General features: G+C 45.5%; 1 protein-coding gene across 3 annotated transcripts; it reads left to right on the top strand.

The window, feature by feature from the left end:
* Positions 1-433: 433 nt before the first annotated feature.
* Tbc1d25 (TBC1 domain family, member 25) lies at positions 434-22,145 on the top strand. 3 transcript variants are annotated; one of them, NM_001166437.1, is made up of 7 exons: positions 434-558; positions 766-904; positions 2,305-2,414; positions 3,723-3,877; positions 19,837-19,964; positions 20,111-20,299; positions 20,549-22,143. In NM_001166437.1, exons 1-7 carry the CDS (start codon positions 470-472, stop codon positions 21,908-21,910), a joined length of 2,172 nt encoding a protein of 723 aa, NP_001159909.1. In that variant the 5' UTR covers positions 434-469; the 3' UTR covers positions 21,911-22,143. The 3 variants fall into 3 exon arrangements, with proteins under 3 accessions (NP_001159909.1, XP_030107154.1, NP_766066.3); NM_172478.4 differs by lacking the exon at positions 434-558 and having other exon boundaries at positions 691-904; XM_030251294.1 differs by lacking the exons at positions 434-558; positions 3,723-3,877 and having other exon boundaries at positions 675-904; positions 20,549-22,145.
* Positions 22,146-22,152: the final 7 nt, after the last annotated feature.

The following is a 22,152-nucleotide window of genomic DNA, read 5'->3' as shown; positions in this document are numbered from 1 at the left end:
AAGAAGTAGGACCTTCAGAAAGCATACAATGTTTGTTTTTTGGTAAATTACTTAAGGAAGTATAAACAAGGATTTAGACGTGTGTAAAACTTTATCCTTGAATATAAGTGTAAATTAAGAGATTGGGAGGTGGGCATGGAGAAGGTGGCACACACCTGGAAGTTCTTGGAAGTCTGAGGTTAAAAAAAAAACTGAAGTTCAAATTATCTCTGGGAAATTAGTGAGATTCTGTTTAGAAAGAAAGGAAGAAAGGAAGAAAGGAAAAAAACTAAACAAAAAAATCTTTAGAGTACTATTTTCCCCCTTCAGGATATTAATTCGAAGGGAAGTATTTGAAACCGATGACATCATCTGTCACCAAAGGCACGTGGCAATTCAAAGCCGGTTCTGGAACGTTTATGTCAGCACGCTGTGGCCTCCTTGCCTCCCTCTTGTCTCTCTCAAGCTCGTCCGTTTAACGCGGCGGTTCATGAATCCGGAAGTAAACTGCCAAAACAACGGCGCCACGGACCGGGCCAGGCAGGACCTGGACAGGCACTTACACACAGGCAGTAAAAAGTAAAATTCTCCACTCTGGGAGGCGGGGTTCCAGGCAAGAGCACTCTAGGCGCATGCTCAGATGCGACCTCCAGCCCAAGCCAGGTGGGAGGGGCAGGGTCCTACAGCACCTCTGCGCCTGCGCTCTGGTGCAAGGTGGGGCCGCGGGCGCCCGCACTGTTGGGTGTACGTTAGGGTACGGGTAACTATCGGTTATCACCTGGACAGAGACGACAGCGGCGGGATGGCAACCACCTCCGCGGCCTCGGACTCGGCGTGCTCGGCAGCGCCCCCGCCCGTCGGAGGTGCCCAGGCGGCCGCGGCGGTTGAGGAGGAGGAGCGTGAGGTGGTACGGGTCCGAGTCAAGGTGAGGCTAGCCTGCTTGGGCGCCCAGTGGACGAAAAGACCGTAACTGTCCTAGGATAGAGCATCAGACCTGAAATTTGGGGCGTGACTTGGAGACTGGGGGCGAGGCTGGAGAGCGGAATTGATAGAATGAAGGCGTGGGTTTTGGGGACTTGTCGTTGGGTGTGGAACTGTAGAGGAGACAGGGCCAATGGAGTGGATGGGTGGAGCCTACGGGTAGAGAGGTGGGTTGTAGGGTTACCGGAGGGGCCTCTGGAGTCCAGAGGAAGGAAGGAGGTGCTGTCGCTGTCAGAAGGGATAGTCCTAAAGTCAGTCAACAAATAGCTATTGAGAGTTCACTTTTGTCCATGTCCCACCCCTGAGCCCACGTGCTTGTGGGAGGGGGACAAAAACAATTAAATGAGATATTTTGAACATTGGTGAATATCAGGAGAAAGTGATAGGAAAGGTTAGGATCTCTAGGGAGTTACTTTACCCAAAGCTGTATAGGAAAATCCCCTAAAGAGGACTCAAGTCACAGAGACCTGGATAATAATAATAATAACAAAATGTTAGCATATGCATTTAGGATGGGAGAAGAGTTCTAGGTAGAGGGAACACCTAGATGAGTGTGGTATGTTCCTGTAGGTTCCCATATTGTTGGAGAAGGAAGCCTGGGGGCAAAAGTAATAGACAATCAGGAGGGAGAAGGGCACATAGGACAGCTTGTGACATATAACACACTCTGAGGAAGGAACCCGTTGTGATACCTGCAAGCAGTGACCGGTGGCTCAGACTGGAGTGCCAGAGATCACTTTTGGGGTGTTAGCGCTCTAAGGCAAAGGTTTTAGTAAGCCAGATGAAGTGGGAAGGATGTTCACTCTGAGAGAGGTCAGCACACAGAAGTCTGGAAAGCATGTACTCAAAGGAACTCTCAACAGTTTGATACCAGTAGAGCCATAAATACATCTCAGAGTGGAGGGAGGGCTAGCTCCAGCACCTAGGTTTGCTGTTGAAGAAGGATCTGAGCAACAAACAGTGTTACAGGGAGATTTGCACTATGGGGGGTGGGGGGGAGTCACTGATTTGATTGTGTCAAGCTGGACATGGTGATTCTGGCAACCATATTTAAGGGACTCTGGAAGGACTGGACACCTGGACTACTGCATTAGCCTTCGTTCCTGCCAGTCTGCTTTGGCAGAGCAAACATGGACCCTGTAAATTCAAAGGACATATCATCTTTTCTCTGCGCAGAGACTTCCTGTGACTTCCCCTCGCCCAGAACAAAAACCAAGAACATCTCACCTAAAACCTGGTCCCTCCCCTGTCTTCGACTCCTGCCTTCTGCCACTCTTTACCTTACCCACCCTTTCCACACGGTGATGTGCCCCCTCATGGCCTCCCCCTGTCCTCTTTCCACAGAAATGTGAGAGCTTCTTGTCCCCTGAGTTCCGCTCTTTTGCGGTGGATCCTCAGATCACCTCGCTGGACGTGTTGCAGCACATCCTCATCCGAGCCTTTGACTTAAATGGGTGAGTGGGAAGATGAAGCAGGGCGCTCATCTTAAAAGTCACTGCCAGGTTTCTGGGGTTTGGTTTTGTTGTTTGGCTGCTTTTTTTTCCAAATAATTCCACAGTGAATAGGTGTATCTTGCTTGGAATCTGTGAGAAAAGTCCTAAGAAAAAATTAGCAGTAGTATTTCTGGGCTACTTAAAAACTTTCAAGGAATAGCTGGGTGATGGTAGTACACACCTTTAATCCCAGCATTTAGGAGGCAGAGGTAGGTGGATCTCTGTGAGTTCAAGGCCAGCCTGGTCTACAGAACAAGTTTTAGAACAGCCAAGGCTACACAGAGAAACCCTGTCTCAAAAACAAACAAACAAACAAAATCCTTCAAGGAATGTTTTCAAAATGACTCTCCAGACAGGTTTTACCTGCACAGCACAGAAAAGGTTTTGCTGGATATGGTGGTCCACACCTTTAGTCCGGGGACTCTGGAAGCAGAGGCACACACATCTCTGACAGTTCAAGGCCAGCCTGGTCTACAGAGTGAGTTCCAAGACAGCCAGGGCTACACAGAGAGACCTCTCAAACACATACACACACAAGACAAAAGAAAACATTTGTTTCACCAAGCATGGTGATATCAGTACTATGGAGGCTGGGACAAGAGGATCAAGGCCACTCTAAGCAACATAATGAAACTGCCTCAGAAGTATAAAATCACTTTCTTTCTTCCTGTCCTCCCAGACAATGGTTTCGCAAAATTTGCCAGTCTGATAGCTGAGAATTGATATCACTTGGGGGCAGGTGGGTTGGTTATCTTGTTGTGGGGGACTGAATTTAAATAGTGTGAAATTGATCCATATTTAGGATGATCCTTGGTTTACAGTGATCATCAAGTAAAATATCTGTGTATATAGTTGCACAAGTGGATCTGAATAGATTTGTAGTTGCAGTTGAACATTTGTGCGTTTACATCTTGTAAAAAATAACAACCATACAGACTGCTTTTTTTTATGTAGTAAGAAGGCTGCTTTCTTCCACTTCTATCCCTCAACTACACTGTTACCATCCCCAGAGGGGAACCAACATTCTACCAGTTTTCAGTGTACCCTCCAGATATAAGCAGGTGTGTATCTGTTTCTGTGTTTGTGTAACAAAGTGGATATAAATGACCTAACCTCAGGATACCCATAATCCTTAGCAGAGTTCCCAGCAGAGAGAAGGAAGTTGTTTTCAGTACCTTTCACATTGCCTGCCTTGTTTTGTAAATCTGATCTTGAAGCCAATGCTGGGGAACTGGGGATCCCAAAAGCTCCCTTATATCCTTTGTCCAGGAAGAAGAACTTTGGCATCAGCTACCTGGCTCGAGACCGGCTAGGACAGGAAACTTTCCTCTCCCTCCTTTCTGATTGGGACCTCAGCACAGCTTTCGCCACTGCCTCCAAACCTTATCTGCAGTTGCGTGTAGACATTCGGCCCTCAGAGGACAGTGAGTACCCAGAACGTTTCCTATAGGATGATAATTCCACACCTTCCACTCTTGGTAGGCCACAGGGACACAATTTTCCTATAGGATGATAATTCCACACCTTCCACTCTTGGTAGGCCACAGGGACACAATTTTCCTATAGGATGATAATTCCACACCTTCCACTCTTGGTAGGCCACAGGGACACAATTTTCCTATAGGATGATAATTCCACACCTTCCACTCTTGGTAGGCCACAGGGACACAATTTTCCTATAGGATGATAATTCCACACCTTCCACTCTTGGTAGGCCACAGGGACACAATTTTCCTATAGGATGATAATTCCACACCTTCCACTCTTGGTAGGCCACAGGGACACAATTTTCCTATAGGATGATAATTCCACACCTTCCACTCTTGGTAGGCCACAGGGACACAATTTTCCTATAGGATGATAATTCCACACCTTCCACTCTTGGTAGGCCACAGGGACACAATTTTTTTTAATTATGTCAGAAGACCTGGGTTCAATCATCAGTACTGCCCCCAAAAGTTTTATTATAGTAATGGTATTTGTACACTTTAAACTCAAGTTCAAAGCTAGCCTGAGCTATAAAGCAACCCTGTCTCCAAACAGAACTACAAAATAATTCAGGTTTTGGGTTTTAAAATTTCATGTTAGGAATATTCAGCCTATATTATCGCATTGGTAATTAATTTGAAAGCATAGCAGTATGGTAATGGTTTCAGGGTTACTGGAGGAAAATATCTGTGCTCTTGGGAAAAACCCATTTACACGTGAAGGGGTATAGTACAAGGTGTTTGAAGGAGTTGTAGGAGAGTGTGTTTCCATGGAGAAAGGGTAAGATGAAGCAAATGTGGTAGAAAAGCTAATGGCTTCTGGTGAGGGCTATAGGCACAGGGTGTCTGTCAGTCTGCTCGCTTTTGCAATGCAAGAAAGCCAGGCCTTGCTCACTCACATCAGGCCTTCACTGTGCCACGGAGCTATAGAGCCACCTCCAGTGTGCATTCTGGTAGGTTTCTGTTGGTTGTGGTGGGCTTTTGTCTGGTTGGTTGTTTTTGTTGTTGTTTTTAAACATAAAGGGTGTTTCACCTGCTTGTATGTCTGTGTGCTACATGCATGCTTGATGCCCGAGGAGGCCACAAGAGGACATAGGCTCTCCTGACCTGGAATTACAGATGGCTGTGAGCCCACTTCTGGGTTCTGGGAATCAAACTCTGGTCTTCTTGAAGAGCAGCCAGTTTCTTTGAGCCATCTTTCCAGCGCCACACATTGTACTCGTTTTTAACATTTTATGGGTTTGAATTTGTTTTTGTTTGTGGCTTTTTTTTTTAATAGTTGTGGTATATAGCCCTGGGTAGCTGGGAACTTGTCATGTAAATTTTGCTGGCATCAAACTTACAAAGATACCTTCTGTCTGTGCTTCCCTAGTGCTAGGATAACATAGCCCACCATGCTTCACTGTGTTACTGCTTGGTTTTGGTTTGGTTCTAAGAATTGACTACAGGCCATATGTTTGCTAGGCAAGTGTTATACCACTGAACTATACCTGTTTGTTTGTTTGTTTGTTTGTTTGTTTTGTTTTTTGAGATAGGTCTTACTACATTTCCTGGGCTGACCTAAAACCTAACAGTTCTTCCACCCGACACACTCAGCACTGCTCAACACCCAGCAAGTTTTTAAAATCAATTTTGTTTATTTAGTGTGTGTGTGTGTGTGTGTGTGTGTGTGTGTATGCATGTATGCATGAGCACATGTGCACATGTGTGCCATGACACCTATGCAGAGGTCAGAGAACAGCTTGTGGGAGTCAGCTCTCTCCTGTCATGTAAATCCTGGGGTTCACACTCGGGTTCTCAGGCTTGGCAGCAGGTGCCTTAAAGAACCACTGAAACGTCTTGCCAACTCAGCAAGTTTTTGTTTCATTTTTGTAATAACATATGTTGGAGCCGTACAATTCGTACCCTTAGAGAACTTTTGTACCTACTTGGAATGACTGAGGCATTTTATTCACATCGTGTAGCTAAATGGAATACCTGGACATTTAATGAATAGAGTTAATTGTCCCCATAATCTTACAGAGCTAGAGTGGCGCACGCCTTTAACCCCAGCACTCGAGAGGCAGAGGCAGCCAGATCTCTGGGAGTTTGAGGCCAGCCTGGTCTATAGAGTGAGTACTAGGACAGCCAGGGCTACACAGAGAAAGCCTGTCAAAAAGAAAAAAAAATAACAAAACAAAACTACATGGCAACCTTGAAAAAGAGGAAGAAAGAGAAGGACAAAAAGAGGAATGCAGGAGGAAACAGAGGAAGAAAGAGTTGAAAGAAAGGAAAGATAATAGGGCACAGGAAAATGTGTCAATAACTTATTTCCCGGCCTCCATTTCTTCACCTCTAAAGTGGAAACAGTAGTGTCATTTAAACACATAAAGTCTTCCTGGCTGAATAAGCACAAGGCCAACCCAGCTGTGTAAGAGCTGAGAGGACGCCAGTGGAGCAGAGGTGATGACACCTGTCTCTTTCACAGAAACTCATTTGAAAAGTCCTTTTCTCCATGTCTATATGTTTATGGGTGCCCGTGTGTGGATGCATGGGTGTGCCTGTGAGCAGACCAGAGGTTAACGTTGAGATTCTCAATCACCCTTCGCCTTATTTTTTGTTTGTGGTTGGTTGGTTTGTTCTTTCAAGGCAGGGTTTCTCTGTATAGCCTTGGCTATCCTGGAACTCGCTCTACAGTCTAGGCTGCTTTGGAACTCACAGAAATCCACCTGCCCTCTGCCTTCCAAGTGCTGGGATTAAAGGCATGTGTCACCATGCCTGGTATCCACCTTATTATTTGAGATAGTTTCTCATTGAACCCAGATCTCACCATTTGGCTAGATTGGCTGGTCAGCAAGCCCATGGATCCTCCTAGCTTCCTCCCAAGAGCTGGGATTATATGTGTACACTACCGTGTCTCTCGTTTTTTATGTCGGTTCTGGAACTTACTAGGGATCCATGCCCAGGCCCTCATTGCTTATATGGCAGCCACTGAGATATCTTCATAACCATAAACTTACCTATAAGATGCTTTTCCATAAGGTAGAGAGATGGCTCAGCAGCTGGGAGTACTGGCTACTCTTCTATAGAACCTGGGTTTGGTTCTCAGTATCCACATGGCAATTCAAACCAGTCTGTAACTCTTGTCCCAGGGACCTTGACAAGCCTTGCAAGCATGTGTGCAGATAAACCTCTCATAAAATTAACTCTCCAGCTAATGACGAATCAGTTTTCCCCTCACTATTTCCATCTCTTACTTGCCAGGTTCCAGGGTAAGCGTGGTCTGTTTCTGAATTTTTAAAAATTTTCTTATTCTGATCTCTTCATTTACAAATGTCCTTAAAAGGACTAGCAAGCAAAATTGATGGAGAGAAAAAAACAGCTCCCTGAAGCCATGGGAGGACACAAAAATGAGCTGCCTTAAACTTGTATGATACTTATTTTGTATATGTGTGTGTGTGTCCACAGACATACCAAAGAATGCATGTGTAGGTCAGAAGACAACTTTCAGAAGTCAGTTCTTCCTTCTCTCGTGGGAGTCTTGGGGATTGAATTTAGCTCATCAACCTACTGAGCCATGCTGCATGGGCTCACATGCACCTGCATGCCATGGCATGCATGGTACACAGAGGACAACTTGTGGGATGCTGTCCTTCCACCATGTGGGTTCTGCAGGTTGAACCAGGTCACTAGACTTGGTAACAGGCACCTCTGCCTGTTGGTCCATCTCACTGGCTGTGTGGGGCCTTCCTTTCCTTTGTTTCCTAACAGGCTCTAACTGTATAGTTCAGGCTGCCTTGGCCTTCCTTCTAGGTGCTAAGATTCCAAGTATAAAACACCACATTCAGGTTATGAAAGTTTTAGTGTTTCCTTTCATAAAAATGTTACTTTCTGGATTTGTTTCAGTACTGGGAATGGAAGCCAGAGCCTTGCACATGGTAGACAAGCACTTTTCCACTGAGCCATCTCCCCAGCCCTAAAATGTTTCATGAAAGTCTTATAAGGGTTTTCTTCTTGTTTGCATATGTGTTCATAGGTGTGCATTTGTGTGAGTATGTGATGTACATGTGCAGGAGTTTGGAGACCAGGGATCAGTGTTGCTCGTCTTCCTCCATCACTTGTCCATGTAACTCTGCCAACAGGGTCTTTTACTAAAAGTTGAGCCTGCTGACTGGCTCCATGGCTGGCCAGGAAGCAGAAGTAAGATGCTTCTGCTTTTATTACTTCACTGCTCCAAGTACAGGCTTTCGCCTATCATCTGTTTGCATGTGTGAATCTGTGTGTGTGTGTGTGTGTGTGTGTGTGTGTGTGTGTGTGTGTGTGTGTGTGTGTGAAACACATGTGGAAGTCAGAGGACAGTTTTTCAAGAGTCAGTGTTTCCTTCCTCTTCGTTAAGGCCGGGTCTCTTTTTCTCTTGCTATACTGTATACTCCTAGGCTAGCTGGCCCGGCAATTTCAGGCAATTCTTTTCTCTACTAGCCTATTTTGCCACAGGAGTACTGGGATTATAGATGGGAATGCATACCACAACATCTGTCTTTTTGAGGCTAGAAGTCAGGTCACTGGACTTGAGCCATCTCACTAGCCCACCCCTGGCTTTAGCCTGCAGCAGAGATACAAACTGTTATACTTATACCGCAAGTGCTTCACCAATTCAGCCAACTTCCCAGGGCCTATTCTTATTTAACTGAATTAATTTGTCATTTTAATTTGTCTCCATTAAAATGCTAAGGAGAGGACTAGGTGTGGTAGCACATGCCTTTAATCCCAGCACTCGGGAGGCAGAGGCAGGCGGATTTCTGAGTTTCTGTGTAGACCAGGCTGGCCTTCAACTCAGAGATCTGCCAGCCCCTGCCTTCCTCTGCCTCCTGAGTGCTGGGACTAAAGGCATGTGCCGCCACTGCCCCAGCGAAGTTAAAATTCAGGGCCTACAGGAATGTTTAGTGACTCAGAGAATATACATTTGTAGCAGAGGACCCAAGTTCAGTTCCCAACACTCAGGTCAGGTGAAGTGTCTGGTCTCAGTGAGCACCGGCACCTCATAGACTTTCAACTGAAAAGCTTTTTAATATGTAAAAGAGAAATTAATGGAGTGCTGAGAGAGAGAGAGAGAGAGAGAGAGCGCGCGTGAGAGCGTGTGTGTGTGTGTGTGTGTGTGTGTGTGTGTGTGTGTGTGTATGTGTGTGTATGTGTGTGTATGTGTGTGTGTGTATGTGTGTGTGTGTGTGTGTGTGTATATATGTGTGTGTGTGTGTATGTGTGTGTGTATATATGTGTGTGTGTGTGTGTGTGTGTGTATGTATATATGTGTGTGTGTGTGTGTGTGTGTGTTTTCCAAATTGCCAAGTCTGTCTCAGGAGAGCAGAGAGGAGTGAGTGAGGTGCCATGGGGGAGCCCCTTGGTTAAAAGCGAAAGGATACCATCATGGAGGGAGCCTGGAGACTAGCACAGATCTGACTCGCTAACCAAGACCTAAAGCAAGAGCCCAGGTCTCTTTGGCCAGAGGTAAGGAGAAAATAAACACTTTTGTCTAGGAGGAAATAACTCTTCAAGCCCCTGAGGGAATTCTGGCTTCTGTCTAAATGCCTGATCTTGGTAAAAGGAATTTCTTGGGGAAACTGACATGAAACTGTTTAGTAACCTACTAAACACATTCACCTTATTAAAAATAAAAAAATGAGGCCCAGGGGACTGAAAGTTTGTAAGATCAGAGGGTCCTGTGCTGTAGTTGAGTTCAAGGCCAGTGTGGGCAAGTAAACAGTGCGCTCAGGATTTGAGCTACATTTGCTAGGCCCTGAATTCAGTGCCTAGTATTGCGATAATAATCAGAAATGAGCGTGAGGGCCAGCGATAAAGCTTAGTGATAGAGCACTTGCCTAGCATTCGGGAGACCCTGGGTTTGATTCACAGTATCACAGAAAATAAACAGAAATGAAAATGTTTTTAAACAATGCTAGGCCGGGCAGTGGTGGCACACGCCTTTAATCCCAGCACTTGGGAAACAGAGGCAGGCAGATTTCTGAGTTCGAGGCCATCCTGGTCTACAGAGTGAGTTCCAGGACAGCGAGGGCTACACAGAGAAACCTTGCCTCAAAAAGCGAAACAAAACAACACAAAAGTCCTACATACTCTAGGGAACACTATGCTTAACTTTATACATCTCTCTCACACACACACCTTCTGCTTGAGTGATCAGTTTGCTGTATAACCTTACAGGTCCTTTACTCTTTACAAACAAATTTAGTCATATGTAGGGACATGAGAGTATATTCATATTTATATACAATTGGCTTATGATCTACATGTTATACTCTTTTTATAAAACGTTTTAAAGCTATTTGTATTTTATGTACATTGGTGTTCTGCCTACATGTATGTCTGTGTGAGGGTGTCGGATTCCCTGGAACTGGAATTACAAACAGTTGTGAGCTCCAACATGGTTGCTGAGAATTGAACCCAAATGCTTTGGAAGACCATGATATACTCTTAAGTGTCGAGTATATGGACTGTGTAGTATAATATTGTTAATGCCATTCTTTAAAAATAAAAGATTTACTTAAATATACACAGCCTTGTGCCTGCATGTACACCTGCAGCAGAGGGCATCAGATCTAATTATAGATGGTTGTGAGTCACCATGTGGTTGCTGGGACTTGAACTCAGGACCTCTGGAAGAGCAGCCAGTGCTCTTACCCACTGAGCCATCTCTGCAGCCCTGTTAATGGCATTCTTGAGATCATATTGCTTTCCTTATTTATTTTCTGTGTATAGGTGTTTTGCCTGCATGTGAATATGTGCACCATGTGCATGCCTGGTGCCCAGGGAGGACAGAAGAGGATTAGAGATCTTGGGGCTGGAGTTACAGATAGTTGTGGGCTGCAGTGTGTGTGCTAGGAATAGAACTAAGGTCCTCTATTATGAGCCCAGTGGCTCATAACAGCTGAGCCATCTCTCCAGCCCCTTGAGTCCATTTTCATGGCTCTGAAAGCAACAAGCATGTGACTCAGTGGAAGGTTGAGTCTCTCTGAGGAGCCCATTTCGCCTCTACACTTGGTAGATTATCAAGCCAGGACCTTGAACCAATTTGGACATTTGTGATAATTTTCTTTATATTATTATTATTATTATTATTATTATTATTGCTACTAATAGTTTCCTTGTTTGTCTGTCTCTCTCTCTATCTATCTGGGTTTTTTGAGCCAGGGTTTCTCTGTGTAGCCCTGGCTGTCTTGGAACTCACTCTGTAGACCAGTCTGGCCTCAAACTCAGACATCTGTCTGCCTCTGCTTCCTGAGGCCAGCCTGGCCTACACAGAGAAATCCTTGAAAAGCAAAAAAAAAAAAAAAAAAAAAAAGAAAGAAAAAAAAACTGTCTGGGGCTGGAGATGTAACTTAATAGTATAAGAATGCTTATACAGGGCTGGAGAGATGGCTCAGTGGTTAAGAGCACTGACTGCTCTTCTGAAGGTCCTGAGTTCAAATCCCAGCAACCACATGGTGGCTCATAACCATCTGTAATGAGATCTGACGCCCTCTTCTGGAGTCTCTGAAAACAGCTACAGTGTACTCACATATAGTAAATGAATAAGTAAAAAAAAAAAAAAAAAAAAAAAAGAATGCTTGTACAGTAGTAGTATGCATAAGTCCTCTACAATGCTCACCGAAACAGCTGGGTAGAGGACCACATGTCTGTGATCCTAGCAATCAAGAAGCAGAAAGAAGCAAAGACAGGAGGATTATTGTAAGCCCCTGCAATCGGGCTGAGACAGAAGGATTTCTGTGAGCTCAAGGCCAGCTTAGGCTACATAATCAGAAACTTTCTCCCTCTTTCTCCCCCAACACAAAGGGAAAACAATTGAGATAGTTGCGAGATTGAGGCAGAGATGACAAGTTTAAGACCTGCCTGCGCAGTGGGTTCATGGTCAGCCTAGGCAGCTTAGTGAGGCCATCTCAAAACAAAAAACAAAAAGCTCTAGGGCTGGGGCTGGATGCTGGCTCAGTAAGAGGACTCGCTGCTACTGCAGAAACCTGGCTTCAGTTCCCAGCAACCATATGCTAGCTTAAAACTGTCTTTAACTCAGGTTCCAGGGGCTCTGCTGCCTTCTTCTAGCCTCCATAGGCACCAGGCTTGCACAAAGTGTACAAGCATGCGTGCAGGTAAATCCACTCATACACATAGAGAGAAATATATTTTAGAAAGAAAGAAAAGGTATGGGCTGGAAAGCTGGCTCAGCAGTTAAGAACTCATAGTGCTTTCAGAGGATCTGAGTTCTGCTGCTTCCCAGCACCAACAATGCAGCAGCTCATGGCTGCCTGTAACTCTAGCTCCAAAGACTTTTATACCTTCTTTATACCCCTTAGGGGTGTGTGTGTGTGTGTGTGTGTGTGTGTGTGTGTGTGTGTGTGTGTGTGTACCACCTACATGCCTGGTGTCCTTGGAGGCCAGAGGAAGGCATTGGACCCCTTAGAACTGGAATTAAGGTGATTGTGAGCCACTGTGTAGGCCCTGGAAGTACAAGGACCTCGGGAAGAAGTTAGTGGTGTTTGTTTGTTTGTTTGTTGTTTGTTTGAGACAGGGTTTCTCTGTATAGCTCTGTATAGCTCTGGCTGTCCTGAAACTCACTTTGTAGACCAGGCTGGCCTCGAACTCAGAAATCCACCTGCCTCTGCCTCCCAAGTGCTGGGATTAAAGGCATGCACCACCACGCCTGGCTAGTGGTCTTAATCACTGAGCCATCTCTCTAGCCATATATATGTATGTATGTGTGTGTGTGTGTGTGTGTAACTATATATATATAACACACACTTTTTTTTAGATGGGGTCTTACTATGTAGCCCTGGCTGGCTTGAAACTTACAGAGGTTCACCGGCCTCTTCTTCCCAAGTGCTGGGATTTACATAGGGCTAACACTATTATGTTTAATGACAGTGATTTTTGTGGTCAGTTTTAATTTTTAAAAAAGCCTTTGTCATCCTCCTGATGTTCTTTTTCTTAGCTATTCTTAAACATGAATTTGTTCTTGTGAATCTTAAAATAATTTCATGCAGTTTCAGGGGGAAAACATTAGAATTCTGGGGTTTTTTTTTTTTTTGTTTTTGTTTTTTTGTTTTTGTTTTTGTTTTTTGTTTTTTTTTTTTGGTTTTTCGAGACAGGGTTTCTCTGCGTAGCCCTGGCTATCCTGGAACTCACTCTGTAGACCAGGCTGGCCTCGAACTCAGAAATCCACCTGCCTCTGCCTCCCGAGTGCTGGGATTAAAGGCGTGGGCTACCACACCCGGCCTTTCTGATTTCTATATTAGTTTAAGGTTTGGCAAGTTTGACAACTTTATGATGAAAATGTAGTATGTATCATATATATTATATAATACCACAGATAGGGTCTGGGCCAGAAGCCCATATTGAAATGCTTGGATGTGTCTGCAGGAAATGTGTGCACACTCACCCAAAGTGGGTTATGTAAAGACTATTTATAGCCTCTGTTAGCCCATGCCAGGTTTTCTCACTCGACAGGTTTGTGTTTGCAGAAATCCTGTGCCTGTTTTTAAACACACTTTCAATTTCCCTACTGTTTATCAGTATTTCATAAATGGTTTCTCTTTCCCCGTTGACTCCTTTTAGCCTTTGAAAGTATATTTGTTCTCTCACTCCCTACCTCCTTTCCTCGTACCACCCCCGTTTTTCTTTGTTTCCTCTCTTCTCCCTGCTTCCTCTCTTGGTCTCATACAATCCTTCCTTCTCTGCCCCCCAAGTACCAGCATTATAGGTTTTAGGTATGGGCTACTAGTAGAGTTGGCTGGCTGACACTGTTTGTGGTCATACTGTTGCTGGAGCTTTCTATTTATGTGTGCCAGGTTTATCTTAAAGTTTCTTTTCTTTTCAACTCCACCCCACCCCTGCTTTTGTTGTTGTTTTGTTTTGTTTTGTTTTTGTTTTTGTTTTTTTGAGACAGGGTTTCTCTGTGTAGCCCTGGCTGTCCTGGAACTCACTCTGTAGACCAGGCTGACCTCAAACTCAGACATCCGGCTGCCTCTGCCTCCAGAGTGCTGGGATTAAAGGCGTGCGCCACCATGCCCGGCTCACTCCTGCTTTTTGAGGCAGGTTCTCACAATATATCCTATATCAGCTTTGGACTTACTGTGTAGCCCATGCTGACTGTCAACTTGTGCCTATCTGGCTCACAAATATGAGCCACTTTTTAAATATATATTTATGATTTTATAAGTCAGGCAGTGGTAGCACACACCTTTAATCCCAGCACTCAGGAGGCAGAGGCAGGTGGACTTCTGTGAGTTTGAGACCAGCCTGGGCTACAGAGTGAGTTCCAGGACAGCCAGAGCTATACAGAGATCCAGTCTCAAAAAAACAAAAAAAAGCACCCCAAATCTATGTGTATTATTTCCTGTGAATGTATTTGTAGCTATCCACCACCCTCATCAGCATGTGAATGGGCTCTGAGGGAGCCTAGTTGTCTACACTGTATGCTAACTAGCCCTGGCCAATTGATGAGCCATTTCTGTTTTCTTTTTCTTTCTCCCCCACCACCTCTTGAGACAGGGTTTCTCTGTGTAGCCCTGATGTCTTGGAACTTTGTTGGACCAGGGTGGCCACAAACTCAGAGATCCCCTTGCCTCTGCGTCTGCCTCTGAAGTGCTAGGATTAAAGGCATGTGGCACCACACCTGGCCTAAAATGGTCTTAAGTTGTGTTTGGCTTTCATTCTGGAATTTATTCATATTTTATGTGTATGGTGTTTTGTCTGCACGTTTTTGTGTACCATGTGCATGCACTGTGCTCATAGAGGCCAGAAGACAGGGTCAGATGACTTGGGATTGGAGTTACAGGCAGTTGTGAGCTGTGCCTTGTGGGTACTGAGATTTGAACCTGTCTCCTCTGAAAGTCCATCTAATACTCCTAACTGAGGAGCTATCTCTCCAGCCCCTTGGTGAGCCATTTCTTTACATCAGAAAAGTGTCCATCTATTTATTCAGAACTGTCTGATCTTTTTATTCTCTTCAGTTTTTGCTCTGTGCATATTGGGCATATTGGGTCTCTCAAGCTTGGCCTCAGGGCTCTTGACTTTTTTTATGTTTTTGGTTTTTGAGACAGGGTTTCTCTGTGTAGCCCTGGCTGTCCTGGTACTCACTCTGTAGACCAGGTCCAGTAGCTTCTTAATTCAGTAAGTGGTACAGTCTCCATCGCACCTGGAAGTGTTTTAATGCTCTGATTAATGTCGTAGCAAGACCACACTGGAGGCTGTTAGGGGCTGGGACAGAAAGAAAGCAGCAGTCTAAGGTCTCTGCGCTGGTGACTCAGATGGGATCACAAGGTGGATGAGAAACTAGGTATGTTGGCTAATATTGGTTTGTATAGATAAGCCACAGGGGCTTGGCAATGATTTGGACTTGAGGACTGAGGGAATTGGGGGAGCAGGGACCAGTCAGGTTTTGACAATTGAACAGATGAAGCAAAACAAAATGGAACAGCTGTGCTGGGAGCAGATCTCTGCCTCTCCTTCGTGACTATTGTTTTGGAGTATGCTCAGGGACATACACGGAGAGATAGAGGTATCTAGTCACGGCCTCACTACAGCTCTATGCAAGAAAGGGCTGAGTCCGTGAAAATGATGCTTAGGGGTACCATTGGCCTGCAGATGATAGTGACTTAAATAGAAGTTGCTTTGTCTCCTGTAACTATTTGTTTCATATAATTATCAGCATAATGGAATGATCATTGGATGTTGTTACCTTTTGCAACACTGTAATGTCAGTTGATGTCTATTAAGATTTTTGGACCTGGAGTCTCATGCCTATAACCCTCAAGAAACTGAAGTATAAGAATCACCATGAGTTCAAGGCTAGCCTGAGCCACAGAATCAAGTTCCAAGTCAGCCTGGGTTACAGTGAGACACTCTCTCTCTCTCTCTCTCTCTCTCTCTCTCTATATATATATATATATATATATATATATATATATATATATATATATATATGTGTGTGTGTGTCTGTGTGTGTGTGTGTGTGTGTGTGTGTGTGAGTGTGTGTATGTGTGTGTGTGTGTGTGATTTATTTCATGTATATGACTACAATGTCAACGTCTTCAGACACACCAGAAGAGGGTATCAGATCCCATTACAGATGGTCGTGAGCCACCATGTGGTTGCTGGGACTTGAACTCAGAACCTCTGGAAGAGCAGTCAGTGCTCTTAACCGCAGAGCCATCTCTCAGCCCAAGACCTTTTCTCAAACAAGATTTTCAACCGTATAGTTAGGTTAATGGAGTACCTTTCACATGCATGGGGGCCTTGGTTTCTAGCCCTACCACACACACACACACACACACACACACACACACACACACACGCATGCTCGCACAGGGTTCACGGTAGCTGAGATGATTCAGCAGTTAAGAGTGCCTACTGGGGTAAGATGGGTCAGCCAGTAAGGTAAAGACAGTTGCCACTAAGCCTGACTGGCAGAGTGAGAAAGTGACTCCCATGCGTTGTCCTGTAACCTCCACACATGCACCATAGCACATACATGTACCTACACAGGAAACGAATCATTTTGTTCAGTTTTGTTTTGTTGAGACAGGGTTTCTCTTTGTAGCCCTGATTGGCCTGGAACTTGCTCTGTAGACCAGGGTGGCCTTGAACTAAAAAAAAAAAAAAAAATTCCTGCCCCCTGCTGGGATTAAAGGCATGCACTACCTTGTCTAGCAATAAATGTAATTTTTTAAAATAAAGATTTATTTATTATTATACATAAGTTCACTGTAGCTGACTTCAGACACATCAGAAGAGGGTGTCAGATCTTGTTGTGAGCCACCATGTGGTTGCTGGGATTTGAACTCAGGAACCTCAAAAGAGCAGTCAGTGCCTTTACCCGCTGAGCCATCTCACCAGCCCCCTAAATGTAATTTTTTAATTTAAAAAATGGGACTGGAGAGCTGGCTGAGTGGTTAAGAGCAGCAGGTTGCTCTTCTAGAGGACCAGGGGTTAGTTGCCAGCACCCTTGTCAGGGGCTCCCAACTGCTGCTAACTCCAGTTCCAGGGCATATGAGATCCTCTTCTGAATTCCGAGTGCAGCTCCATTTCACATGCACATAACCCAACACAGCACACCTATGTACATCATTCAAAATAAAATAAATGCTTCTATGAAAGAGTGCTTGCTATTCTTTCAGGGAACCTGAGTTCAATTCCTAGCATTCACATATGGTGGTTCACAATCTCGACAATTCCAGGGAAATCCAAGGCTTCAGTAGGACTCTGCAGGTACATATACCTCCATAAAGATATACTCACACACAATTAAAAGTAAAAGGAAAGGGAAATCTTCCTGGGTTGGAGCCATGACTAAGCAGTTAAGAGCACTGGCTGCTGTTCCAGAAGACCCAGGTTCAGTTCCCAACACCCACATGACTGCTCACAACTCTATAATTCCAGTCCCGAGATATCTCATGCCCTCTCTTCTGGGCGCCCTGGGCACCAGGCATGCATATGGTGCACAGACATACATGTAGGCAAAAACCCATACACATAAATTTATTTATTTTTTCCAAGACAGGGTTTCTCTGTCAATTTGGCTGGTCTGGAACCACTCTGTAGACCAGGCTGGCCTTGAACTCAAGAGATCCACCTGTCTCTTACTCCTGATTTCTGCGATTAAAGGCATGCACCACTACTGCCCAGTTTATTTTTAATTTTAAAGAAAACATAAATAAACAAGAATTCTTGAACTTACCCATAGGTGTCCATTGCTGCTGCAACCACATACTTGAAGGGGAGAATTGTGTTGAGAAAGAGATTTTTAAAAAAATAATTACTTATTCTTTTAATTATGCATATGAGTACACTGTCGCTGTCTTCAAACACAGAAGAAGGCATCAGATCCCATTACAGATGGTTGTGAGCCACCATGTGGTTGCTGGGAAATGAACTCTGGAAGAACATCCAGTGCTTTTAACTGCTGAGCCATCTCTCCGGACTGAGGAAGACATCTTAAGGGAAGGGGTAGTGATAATGGAATACATGTGGCTTAAAACAGAAGGGGACCAGTGAGAGGGGGTAAGAATAGGGGAGGACAGCTGGGCGGTGGTGGCGCACGCCTTTAATCCCAGCACTTGGGAGGCAGAGGCAGGTGGATTTCTGAGTTCGAGGCCAGCCTGGTCTACAAAGTGAGTTCCAGGACAGCCAGGGATACACAGAGAAACCCTGTCTTGGAAAACCAAAAAAGAAAATAAATAAAGAATAGGGGAGGGCAACAAACAGGGTGGTGGTGAATAAGAAGAAAGGATTTTGATCCATGTTTATGGAAACTTCATAATGAAGCCCATTACTTTGTATGGTAACTTAAAATACTTAATTTAAAAAGGAAATGGACTCCAGGGGAAATAATGGTAGAGAAGTAGATAGTTAGGGCCAGGAGCAGCTAATCCTTTGTCTAACACATACAACATACTTCCTCACGAACCCTTGTTCTAAGATATGACTGACCTCTGGGGAAAGGTAAATGGGGCTGTGCTCCTAGAAATGGAAACCTACCATTTCCCAGCTGTAGAATCTTGGTCACTAACTAGTTTTTCCAAACCTCTTTGGTCTTTTTCTGTCAAGGAAGACTGGCAGTAGCATTTCCTATCATTTCAGTGGGGAACACTATCACGAATGTAAGATGAGGAGTGCTGGCTCACAGACTTAGGGCACAGGCTTCATATCCCACTTCTTTCATTCACTAGGTATGGAGCCTTGAACAAATATCTATAGGCCTGTTTCCTCATCAAAGCTACTGAGAAAGCCAAGGAAGGTGGTGGCACATGTCTGTAGTCCTTTCATTCCTGCTACTCATGAGGCTGAGGCAGCAAGAGGACTGGAATAAGTTCAGGGCCAGCCTGGGCAACTTAATGACACTGCCTTAAAGAGTTGTTTTGTAGAAGGTCTCATGATAGAGCTTAGCAGTAGAGCACTTGGGTAGCGAGCGCATGTGACACCCTGGGTTTGGATTCCCCAGGACTATTACCTCCAGGCACAAAAAATATATATTTAACGGCTGGAGAGATGGCTCAGCGATTAAGAGCATTGACTGCACTTCCAAGGGTCCTGAGTTCAGGTCCCAGCAACCACATGGTGGCTCACAGCTATCCATAATGAGATCTGATGCCCTCTTCTGGGTGTCTGATAAATAAATCTTTTTTAAAAAATTATATATATAGCTAGTATCTCCATAGGACTGAGTATAAGGAACTGATTTGGTTTTACTGGGGGCAGGGGTACACATTATCACAGTGCATTGTGAAGATCAAAGAACAATTTCTTCCAAGTATGTTCCATACTAAACTAGATTTTCAGGCTTGGTGGCAAGTGTCTTTACTCACACTGGTCCTCAAGATTTGTTTGTTTGTTTTTGTTTTTGTTTTGAGACAGGATCTCACTATGTAGCTCTGGTTGTCCTGGAACGCACTTGTAGACCAGGCTGTCTACAAATTCAGAGATCTGTCTGCCTCTGACTCCCAGGTGCTGGGACTAAAGGCGTGTACTACCAGGCCTTCAAGTATTTTTTTAATGAGATATAGAGTCTTATTATATAGCCCAGGCACTGACCTTGAACTCCTGATTTTCCTACCTTGGTCTCCAGAGTAACTGCCAGGCTCAATAGATATTATTGTTTAAATGTTACTTAAATCATTAAAATATTAAAGACTTCCCAGCTATTTTGTGAAATAGTTCCCATGTAAGACAGATCATGAGTGATCTATTATTATTATTATTATTATTATTATTATTTGGATGAAACAGGGAGGAGGAGATCGAGGCTGCTTGTTGCCCTGCAGGTAGCTAAGCTTTTAGAAAGGAACCCCGCCCTGTAATCTGGGCTCACATGGTTCACACCCGTGTTCTCATAGTTCTTTACTCTGTGTGCTCAGGCCCATTGCTGGAAGACTGGGACATAATTAGCCCCAAAGATGTCATTGGATCTGATGTGCTACTGGCTGAGAAGCGATCATCACTGACGACAGCTGCCTTGCCTTTTACACAGTCCATCCTCTCTCAGGTGATTTCAGGAGACTTGGGGGTGTGGTTTCCAGCTGTGGTTGAAGGGAAGGGCTTATCTGATAATACCATTCCAGAGCCCGCTGGTTGATGCCTGCCCTATCCTGCACAGGGGACCTGTAGCTTCTTTCCCTTTTTCCTTCCCAGGTGGGTCGTACACTGTCTAAGGTCCAGCAGGTGCTGAGTTGGTCTTATGGGGAAGATGTGAAGCCTTTTAAGCCCCCCCTGAGTGATGCTGAGTTCCACACGTACCTGAATCATGAAGGTCAGCTCTCCCGGCCTGAGGAGTTGCGTTTGAGGATCTACCACGGCGGTGTGGAGCCTTCACTTCGAAAAGTGAGCCGCCTCAGTCCGTCACCGAACCCATCACACTCTATCAAATGTTCAGTAGAACACAGTCATAGGTGGGATAGAGAAATCCCAGGGAAGGAGGGTCTCTGTCGGGTATGTCCCAGTGGCAGGAAGGCAGACCTATCACAAGGAGGACAGAGGTCACAAGAGATGGGTGGTAACTAGTTGACGTACATGGGTACGTACGGCAGCACACTAGTTGAAACTCAGCCCCATCTCTTCTGTCTCTGGCAGGTAGTATGGCGGTACCTCCTTAATGTGTACCCAGATGGGCTGACTGGCCGTGAGCGGATGGACTACATGAAACGTAAGAGCCGAGAGTACGAGCAGCTCAAAAGTGAGTGGGCCCAGCGAGTGAACCCTGAGGACCTGGAATTCATCCGCAGCACAGTCCTCAAGGATGTGCTCCGCACAGACCGAGCCCATCCCTACTACGCAGGGCCTGAGGATGGCCCACACCTACGGGCCCTACACGACTTGCTCACCACCTATGCCGTTACCCATCCACAGGTATCATACTGCCAGGGGATGAGTGACCTGGCCTCACCAATTCTTGCTGTCATGGACCATGAAGGCCATGCCTTTGTATGCTTCTGTGGCATCATGAAGCGCTTAGCTGCCAACTTCCACCCTGATGGCCGTGCCATGGCCACCAAGTTTGCCCACCTCAAGCTGCTATTGAGACATGCTGACCCAGACTTCTATCAGTACCTGCAAGAAGCAGGTGCCGATGACCTCTTTTTCTGTTACCGCTGGCTGCTGCTGGAGCTCAAGCGTGAATTCGCCTTCGATGATGCTCTCCGAATGCTAGAAGTCACCTGGAGTTCACTGCCCCCTGACCCTCCTGAACACGAAGTGGAGCTCGTCGGACCTCCCAGCCAAGTAGCAGACACTGGCTTTGGTAGCCACAGGGGACGGCCAGTACGTCAGAGGCACATGCTGAGGCCTGCTGGTGGAGGAGGCGGTGCTTTTGAAGATGCTGTTGTCCACTTAGCTGCATCTAGCCAGGGACCTAGTGGTGGGGGGCGTCTCCTAAGACAAGCCAGTCTGGATGGTCTCCAACAACTCAGGGATAACATGGGCCTCAGGAAGGACCATCTGGTCCAACTATCCCACCCAGCTACCCTCATTAGCTCTAAGTCCCTCTCTGAGCCCTTGCTGAATTCCCCAGATCCACTCCTCTCCACCTCTTCTCGGCCCGATTCCCCATCTTCGTCATCTCCTCCATCTACCCAGGAGGCTTCTCCTTCTGGTGACATAGCTGTAGGATCCCCCTTAATGCAAGAGGTAGGTTCTCCCAGAGACCCTGGGAAGCCTGTACCACCTCCACCTCCAATGGGCCTTCCCCCACCCCAGGAGTTTGGCCGAGGGAACCCATTCATGCTCTTCCTCTGCTTGGCTATCCTGCTGGAGCATCGTGACCACATCATGCGCAATGGGCTGGATTACAATGAGCTAGCCATGCATTTTGACCGCCTGGTTCGTAAACACCATCTAGGGCGTGTCTTGCGTAGGGCCAAAGCACTCTTTGCTGATTACCTACAGTCTGAAGTGTGGGACTCTGAGGAGGGGGCTGAGGCCACAGCTCCATCTTGATTATACTCCCTCCAACGCTCCAACCCCAATGGTACTCCATTCTTTGCCATGAGGGCCTACACATGAGACCTTATTCCCTGCCTGCCATCCCCAGACATGTTGGAGCCTGAGGCCCTCTCTCCCCAGATTTGAGTATGTGTGGCTCAGCCTTGGCACTGCCCCACAGAGGCCACAGCCTCGTTCTGTTTTTGTTGTTTCTAAACTATACTTTCCATATACAAAGGTCACTGTGGTATGTGTAT

This window comes from Mus musculus, chromosome X (assembly GCF_000001635.26).
Source record: "Mus musculus strain C57BL/6J chromosome X, GRCm38.p6 C57BL/6J".
Lineage (NCBI taxonomy): Eukaryota > Metazoa > Chordata > Mammalia > Rodentia > Muridae > Mus > Mus musculus.
The sequence above is the reverse complement of the archived record's forward strand: the minus strand, read 5'-3'. Positions and strand labels throughout refer to the sequence as shown.

What these genes read in the sequence shown, in the direction of transcription:
- Tbc1d25 (NM_001166437.1), top strand. Translation starts at nt 470, where the DNA reads ATGAATCCGGAAGTAAACTGCCAAAACAACGGCGCCACGGACCGGGCC. An exon ending in TGGTACGGGTCCGAGTCAAG is followed by an intron (nt 905 to 2,304) that starts GTGAGGCTAGCC and finishes CTCTTTCCACAG; the next exon opens with AAATGTGAGAGCTTCTTGTC. An exon ending in TGGAGCCTTCACTTCGAAAA is followed by an intron (nt 20,300 to 20,548) that starts GTGAGCCGCCTC and finishes TGTCTCTGGCAG; the next exon opens with GTAGTATGGCGGTACCTCCT.